This window comes from Haemaphysalis longicornis, unplaced genomic scaffold, assembly GCF_048455015.1.
Source record: "Haemaphysalis longicornis isolate Haplotype H1 unplaced genomic scaffold, Haemaphysalis longicornis Haplotype H1 scaffold_9, whole genome shotgun sequence".
Taxonomy (NCBI): Eukaryota; Metazoa; Arthropoda; class Arachnida; order Ixodida; family Ixodidae; genus Haemaphysalis; species Haemaphysalis longicornis.
The window spans coordinates 75,502,472-75,511,224 of NW_027526460.1; the positions used below are offsets into that span (position 1 = coordinate 75,502,472).

The 8,753-nt window shown below is 48.7% G+C and overlaps 1 protein-coding gene across 2 annotated transcripts in view; it reads right to left on the minus strand.

The window, feature by feature from the left end:
• The window catches only part of LOC144152762 (uncharacterized), a 50,776-nt gene extending 42,062 nt beyond the window's left edge, over positions 1-8,714 (minus strand). Inside the window, exons 1-2 of one of the 2 annotated variants that reach the window (XM_077684197.1) lie at positions 8,281-8,714; positions 5,778-6,472 (exon numbers count right to left, since the gene is read on the minus strand). In XM_077684197.1, coding sequence (XP_077540323.1) covers positions 5,778-6,472; positions 8,281-8,560 — 975 coding nt within the window. In that variant the 5' untranslated portion in view covers positions 8,561-8,714. Of the gene's footprint in view, positions 1-5,777; positions 6,473-7,250; positions 8,147-8,280 lie in introns of those variants that run through there. The other variant, XM_077684198.1, reaches the window with a different exon arrangement.
• Between the last annotated feature and the right edge of the window lie 39 nt (positions 8,715-8,753).

Sequence of the window (8,753 nt, forward strand, 5' to 3'; positions counted from 1 at the left end):
GAGTCCGAAGTAGTCGAGCCACGCTGCACGGCGCATTGGTTTACGCGCGCGTTGCGGCGATAGTATGTGGTTACTCGCCCTCTCCGACGTCGTCGGCCGGCGTAAAGGCAGCGGCGTATGCCGCCGCAGGCGTACGTCGTTGCGCGAGTAGGGTCGGTTTTACGCGTGCATGTGGTTGGGCCTTAAGGTTACCTATATGTCAAAAAGGAAAGTATGAAACTAGCCAAAAATAGAAAACCCAACTTACAGTCAGCTAAAAGCCAGCGCACAGAAGTTGAGAATAACTTGTCAGAACCCACCGGCTATGGTGGCTGCTTTTCAGATGAAAGGGAAAAGCATACACGCCTGTTTGTACGAGATTTCGGCGCACATTATTGAACCCCAGGTGGTTGCAGCTAATCCGGAGCCCTCCACTACGGCCTGTGGTTTTAAAATGAAGACGGCACGAACATACTAAATGACAACATAACAACGGTAATCACAGAGCCAGCAGAAGCTGCACGACAAGCAGAATATAAGAAAGTGGTAAATCTCCGAAAACGAAGGAACTTATTGCAAAACACAGGAGTATGAAAGTGTTGAGAACGGTGGATTAAATGGAATTGGCGGATCTGTAAACATCCCCAGAAGAAAACTTTTGTGCTCACTAGAAAACATGGAAGAAAGGGCGGAGCCTAAAAGCCACTAGGAAGCAGCTAGCTACGGGCAAAGATAGAATGTATACTCTCAGAGACGACCAAGATAAGATCACGCACAGCATGGATGACAATAAAAGTAGCAGAACCAGGCTGGTTCTGCTTTCAGGGGTGAGACAGCTTAATCAGATTTGGGAGCAGTTTTTGGAGCAGCGAAATCTGGATTTTGGAGCAGAAGAACCTTGATTTGGAGCAGAAGAAAGTCATTTATTACGTCACCTCAGAAGCCTAAAAAATCAAATTTTTGGCGACTCCTGGGAGAAAAGTGCACTTTCTAATCGGTTTTGAACGTACATAACACTGAAACAGCATTTCAATAAAGTTTTTTTCTATTCCACTACCCTTTCACAAACCATTTTTAAATTCTGAGGATCTATGCATAGATACCGTGGAGCGCCATTGGAAATATCGAATTGAAAAACTAAGCAATTGCAAATCATTTTTACTATCATGTGAATGCAGAAATTATTATTTTTCTAATCCCAGACTGGGCTTTACGCACAAGTGTAGAGCCACGGCAAAAGTTGCACAAAGCGAGGTGACAGTCGTCGCACCCCACCAGCCCTCCCACTTCGATCCCCAAGGTGCACGTTCACTATGATCGTAATTTGAGTAACTTAGCCACCTCCCTCTTGGCATTAAATTTCACTTCAGATAGATGAACTATTATTACTAGTGTGCAATAATAGCCCGTCCCGCTATCGGACCATGCTTGAACATTTTGCGGCAATGTAGCCTGCGCCGTCACTTCTGCAGTGCCGATCGTCCCATTCCCGCCGCTCGCAAGCTCGCTGTCCAGCAATAACTCAGCGTTTTATAACACCGCAATGAGTCCGAAATTTCACTTCAAGCACGCACCGCGCCTCAAGACCGAAACCACGTTTCTGATGAACTCCCGTTTTCCGAGTCGCGCAACTTCTAGCAACAGACCAAATGACTAAAATGTAAACCCAGCCACCCTCATAACCAAAAACATGGTAGAAATCGGCGAACAGCACTCTGCCTGAACCACGAGCAACTGCGTCGCTCGGCGGCCATGTTTCCCAATCTTCTCCGCACCAAGATGATGGCGCCCCGTGATGTCGTTCCGGAGATACGGCGCTCCGAAAATTGACGTTTTGTCATCAACTTGCACAAGTAGTTTGTCGACTTAGTACATAAGTATTTTTTCTACAGGACTTTGCAATGGTTTTGGATGGGAAGACTTTAAGATCTCACAGAATATAACATGTGCAACCCGACATTGTGACTTTCAAAAAGATTATCGCGGGGAAAATTTATGCGGGTTTTTTATTAAATGATCAATCAATTAATCCTTTACAAACACCATCACCTTTGGGGTGCTGGAAAATTATGCCGTCAGTAAGCATTTTTCCCCACCGAAACTGACGGGAGCGTTAATATCTTTGGCTCTCAAACTGTTTTGGAGCAGTTTGGCGCAATTTTTGCCAATTTCAAGCTTTTGGAGCAGCCCGGCGCAGGAAAACACATTTGTATCAGAACTGCGCAATATGCGCAGCTGTCTCACCCCTGTGCTTTTATACCAGGTTTTATACCAGGCTGTGCGCTAGCAATGCTAGGCCAGGGGACGCTACTGCGCCTACAAACGTAGCTTGCGACGTCCCACCAATAACTGAAGAGGAAATCGACAAGGTCCTCAAGGCCACGAAGCGAGTAAAGCCACAGGAAACGATGGCACGAGTGTGGATCACCCAAAGGAGGGCAGGAGATATGGCACTACAAAAGCTAGCAAAACTACTTTCAGAATGCCTCACGGAATCGCAAGCCTTGGAAAAATTCCAACATAATCCCGGTTCAAAAGAAGGGTGACGTCAAAAATATTTACTCTCAATTGTGAAGAAAATGCACAGAGTATAATAAACCCTTTTGCGACCATATATCGACTACAAGGAAGCTCTTGATTCTGTGGACACTGCCGCACTGCTGGAAGCACTGAAAGGCCAGGGAATAGAGGAGACTTACGCAGGCTATTGGAGGACATATAAAAGGGATGCCCGGGCAATACAACCCTCTACAAGGAAAGCAAAATGATCCTGATCAGCAAGAGAGTAAGACATGGAGATAACTTCTTGTCAAAATTGCTCACAACATGTCTGGAAGAGGAACTCTGGAAGCTTGACTGGGAAAAGGCAGGACTGCGGATAAATGTGGAATGCATAAGTAAATCGATACTATTTGAAAATAACACAGTCTTGTTCAGTGAGTCTGGAGAACAGTTGCAAAAGTTGCTTCAGGATGTGCGCTCAGACAGTGTGGTCATTGGGTTAGAGATACGTATTGATAAATCGAAAAACAATGCTAAACAGACATGCAGGGAGCACCCCCTTCAGACTAAGTAACAAAAGCCTAAAGCAAGAGAACTACTTTGACAGTGTCTCAGCGCTGATGCCAACCACGAGAAAGAAACCCGATGCAAAATATGCATACGCTGGCATGCACTTGGAACGCACTCTAAAAAAATGTACCGTAGGCTACCCCTATACTGTGGTACAACTCAAGAACGCCAACGAAAGCTTCCAATGTGCCTCATCACTGAAGCTGGCTGTTGCTCCGCGCAGCACAAAGAGTGGGTAATAGTGAGTATATGGAGCGTGACACACGTCGCTTCGATGACTTTTGAGACCTAATGTGCTTATGAATTACTGCAGCAACGACAGACAAACTACCCGAGAAAAAGCAGCCAATGTCATGAATTGAGCACAATCTCCCTTGAAAGCACACACATGTTGATGTACGGGTCAGTCGCTTTGACGAAACGGTACACTCCATGAGCTATTTATTGCCAGTGATGGCATATGGCGTAGAGGCTTGGTGTCTTACTAAACACCTGGAAAGAAAACAGACAGGTTCAACGAGCCATGAAATTCAAGATGACGGGAGTAGCCTTTATGGACAAGGAACGAACTCTGGTGGAAAGTATCGTAGTTGAAATTAGGAAAAGAACTGGCTGAGCATGTAATGGATGCTACCAGTGGGGCCACCAGGGTAGCAGAGAGGCCACCAAGAGACAAGAAGACCATTGCCACGATTAAATGGAGAATTAGGACAAGAGTGCTGCAAGTTTGGCTTGTTGGTGATGCGTTCTTGTAGACGTAGCGCAAAAATGAACATGAAAACAGAAGGGACGAAGAAGACGAACGCTAACTTCCACTAACTTCGAACAAAGTCTCCTTAGCAGTTGCACTCTGTACACTCTCCAAAATAAGTTTTTTTTTTTTTGCTGGAAGTTAGCACCAGTCCTTGTCCCTTCTGTTGTCTTGTGTCCGTTTTTGCGCAACGTCTACAAGAATCAAATTAGGAACATTTGGGGAAAAGAATGGACCAGTGCAGCCCAGGACAAGAGCGGTTGGGGGTCTATAGGAGAGGCCTTCGCCCTGAAGCGAGCCTAAATAGGCTGGTGATGATATCAGCTGGCACTGGTGCGAAAAGCACAGGGCTGACGAAATCAAACCTACAGGGTCAGGACAGCAGAGTTTGTTTTTGTTAGCCTGGAAAAATCGTGAAAGAAACCCCATACATAGTGTTACGAATGTTGCACCCCAGAGTATTTCTAGTAGGAGAACTTCATCAGGCACAAAACAGATGGCACAGACCACCACCCTACTCAGATGCATGCGTAATCTTGAAGCAGTATGACATATGGCCAAATACGAGGGCATTGCGAATAAAGACAGTGAAAAGGAAAGAAACAGGCATGCATTTTACGTGGAGTAACTTAGTTAGTGGTCACCTCTCTTGGAAAATAGTGGAGGAAGGATGCCTTGTGCTCTACAGCATCAGTAGATCCCCCTTCAAAACCTTCTTTAAAAGATAAGGTTGAAAGTTAGGCTAGTTGGTGTTGACTTCGAACCATTTTGCCAGCAAAAAAAGACAGGGACCTAGAGAGAAGCAAACAAGCCAGCAACCGTCCTGTTTACCTCCCGGTAGGTCCCTGGCTTTTTTCGCTGGTAAAACAGTTCTTTAAAAGCGGCAGCACAAACTGTGGCGTCTCAGAGGAGAAACCTACCAATGTACGATGCTATCTCTCTCGTATGTTTACTCACTATAAAAGGTACAAACAACCAGGCCTGTGCAGAGATGTAGCAGGCACTACACACGCTAATCCATGATACACAAGAGCAATAATCACTGCGCAATAAACTTGTGAAAGCTCAGCTTTTATCTGGCTGACGCACTGCTCACGAAGCCGATGAGTACGTCAAGCCCACGTGCTTATGACGGTCAAATGGCCAGTAGGTCAATGACCCCCCAAAAATTTGCGCTGCGCTGTGCAGCATTTGCGCTGTTTCCCATCATGATATTAACCACTGCAAGCTTTTTCACCAGCACATCGCTTCACCAATGCGTACTGCCCTCCAAAATATGGAATGAAATGCAATGTTTCGAACTAGTGAATTGGTGCGTATGAGACAAGACAGCAAAATACAGGTGTGAAAGCCAGGCCACGAGCTTCTTATTAAGACACTGCAAGACCACAACATTTTCTGGTGAGCCGTTTGTTTTGAGAATCTGCACACCTCAGGAAGCCTCTGGGGGCCAGGATTTGCAATGCATCCCCAAGTACAGTTCAGATTATGGAGTTTAACACACCAATGCTACACCTTTGATTGATCGTGGGGTTTAACGCTCCGATGCAACGCAGGCGACGAGGCACGCCGTGGTTGAGGGCTCCGGATTAATTTTAACCACCTGGGGATCTCTAATGTGCGCCAAACTCTCGAACACACGGGCATTTTTGCCTTTCACCTCTATCAGAAAAGCAGCCGCCGCAGCCGGGAATCGAACCCGCGTCCTAGTGCTCAGCAGCGCAACGCCTTAGCCACTAAGCCACCGCAGCAGCTGAGCTATGAGGTGCGCCATAGTGGAAAGCTCTGCGATAATTTCGACCACCTTGGGACCTTTAACGTATGTTGAAATCACAACCCACAGGCTTCTTGGCTCCCACTGAACGGCAGCCACTGCCCGGGATTAAATTCATTGGTCAATGAGGTGGGGCTAGGTGTTGTGTATCCGTTGACATGGGACACCAAGATGTCTACAATCTACCATCACAATGCTCACCCTTGCGCTGGAATCGCTGACAATCTTCAGCTTCTTCTCGGGAGGCTCCAGGTGCTTGCTCGCCTCTTTGGAGCCCCCAGAGGAGGACGACTTGGAGTCGCCACGCATCTCTCCATTCTTGTGGTTCTTATGCTTCTTGCTAGACTCCTTGTTGCGGCTTGACGACGACTTCGAGTGACTCTTCTCAGACTTGGAGGACGAGGAGCCCGACTTGGAGGACGAACCGGCGGACTTTGAAGACGACGATTTCGTCGAGGACTTCTTGCCCTCGCCCTCCTTCCGAACCTTTTCAGGGGCCGGCAGAGTCGTCGACGTCGGCTGTTGCGACACAATTTCTGACAACGGAGGAGCGCCCAGCTGGCAAGGCGCTGCATCCGACGGCGTTGTCGGCAATGAAGCCACAGACGATGGCACCACAGATGCCGGTACAGGTGCCACTGTAGACGACGGAGGCAGGGAGCCCATGGGTTCGGGCAGCGGTGCCGCTGACGTGCAGTTTGGTGGCGACACAGTTGCCTTGCCTGACAGCAGCAGTGGCTGCACGGCGGTAGTACCGTTCAGTCGCACGTCACAGTTTTTAGCAGGCGGCAACATCTTCGGTGAAGTCGTGGCGGTGGCAGGCACAGGCGAGGTTGTCTTCTCCCCGTCCTGAGGGAGATCAGTGGCGGGCGCAGTCTGCAGCAGCGTTTCCTTTCCTGCAACATGGAAAGAGCAACGTAACATAACCATCATCGAAAACAAAAACACGTCAAAGCATCGCGAAGTGGAAGGCAGTGGCAACAGCATCACTAGTTGAGTAAAGGTGGTTATACATGCACATCCTTGAAGCTACCTGTAACGAAATAATGCTGATGACATTCGGGTACTGTGCTATCACTTCTCCTTTAAATGACTTCATCTATTAGCACTGCCATGTCCTCAAAATGAAATTAAAACCGAATAGCAATAGTGCTGCAATAATTATATCAGCCAGCACAGCCGAGAACAATGTGCTCTATATGATGCATCAAAAGGAAGATAAACTTTAGTTTTTTTTTTATCACAAAGTGCTTTGAGTTTTTTCTTCAGCAAGAAAAATCTGCAACATCAGATTGTAAATTTTTTGAACTGCAGCTAACCAAAAGACTGAAGATGCAGCTAACAGGAAGTTTTAAATGCGGCAACTAAATAATGGCAATGGTAAATCCTGCGATTGCGCGATAGGAGCCGGGTTTTCGAACGTTTTTCCGCTTCACACTACCAGTACGGATTCCAGGAGTGCTACTAAAGCCAGACAAGTTGTGACTTTATCTGTTTGCAAGTGTATTTCAAGCAGGTAAAGATGTATTCATGCGATTAACATAAAAATGTTACGAATTTCAGTCATTTGCAGAGGTCAATTTTAGCCATATGCTCAAGACAGACGTAGTACTTTTTTTTTTTTTTTTCGGGCAGACCGCGACCTCCAAGGTCAGACGCGATGTTTATACAGACAATTGCGCCCGACTTCTTCCCGGGCTTGAGGCAGCCGGTGCTTTCACTTTGCCCACGACCGAAGCCGCCACCACAACAACCCAGCCACGTGGTGACGGGGCCGCTTCAGGAAACGCCAGACGAGCCACCTAGCCTGCGAAGGAGGGAAGGGGGCAAGCGGGTACGGGGAAAACGCTTCCGAAATAGCAACGCGGAATTTGAAAGTACGCCTCTTTGGCGGGAGTTTGCCGACCGCCTGCCCACCGCCCCACCGAACGCGCTCGTAAATAAATACTCCTCAAAACCGACGTAGCGATCTGTGTACTACGACGCAGCTGTCCTTGCTGAACGCATCTACGACGAAAGCGCGGCATCCGGCCGACCCCGTTTTGACGTCTCACGAGAGACGCTTCGGGTCGGATCGATCGGCTCACGGGGAAAGCTATCATCTGCTGCCCGCCGATCTGGTCGTGTCGGAAACAGTTTCCACGTAGCTCTGGACACCCTACAGAATTATCCAAGGGCATGGGCGCGCCAGTTAAACGCAGACAGGTTCGCCGAAGTTCACGCAAACGATAAAAGGACGTCAAATGTAAGACGATACGTCTAGCACATTGTCCGACGATAGGAAGGACTGATCCGGGTCACAGACGCTGCTCATGCAAAGCAAGCTGGCCCCGGCAGAACGCGCCTGGACAGAAATTTGACAGCGAAACTACAAAGAAACAAAAGCACCCAGCGAAGCGACAGCAACGCGATTGCCATCAACACAGCAAAACTGATCTGCGACCTTTATTCGGCGCCCATAATCCTCTTTGGCTTCGCACACAACCCTGACAGCCTGCGAGGCAAGGCGTCGTCGCGTCGTCGAGATCAGCGAAGGGGTCTAAACTACAACGCTCGCGGTTCGTCGGCGATCAAGGTTGAAACGGGTTGTTTCTCGCCTCTAGGGCTAAGATGGCCCGAGCGATGGGCATGCGTTCCCGCTGGGACAAGCGGCTGCGCGCTGAAGAGTCGGCGGTACGCGTCGCAATCGCCGAGTAAACAATACCTTGTGCGCTTTCCATGTCACACCGAGGAGCGACTGAGGCTACAGTGTCATCGTCGTTCTCGGACGGCGAGGAGTCGGTGGCGACGAAGGCCCCGTACGCCTTGATCGGAGGCAGTCCGGGCAGATTACGGCAGCTGTGTTGCTCTCGCTTCTTCAAATGGCTGCCGAAGCTCTGATCGGCGTCGCCGTTCCTGTCAAGCAGTAGCTCAGATGTCGACGCTGGTTTGGTGGCAAAACGATTCACGCGATCTCCGATGACCGTGTTGTTACTCGAAGCCATTTTGCGTGGCCAGCCTCTACTACAAAACGCACCGAGCAGGAAAGACTACGAACGGGTTTCGCCGTGCAGCGTACCATTGGACAATGCGCACGTCTAACTGTCACGTGACGTAGCTAGACGGACGTAGGGCCAATCCCGCGCGACGCACTATGTAAAATGGTTTCTTCTCCAGAGCAGCAACGTCGAGCAACGC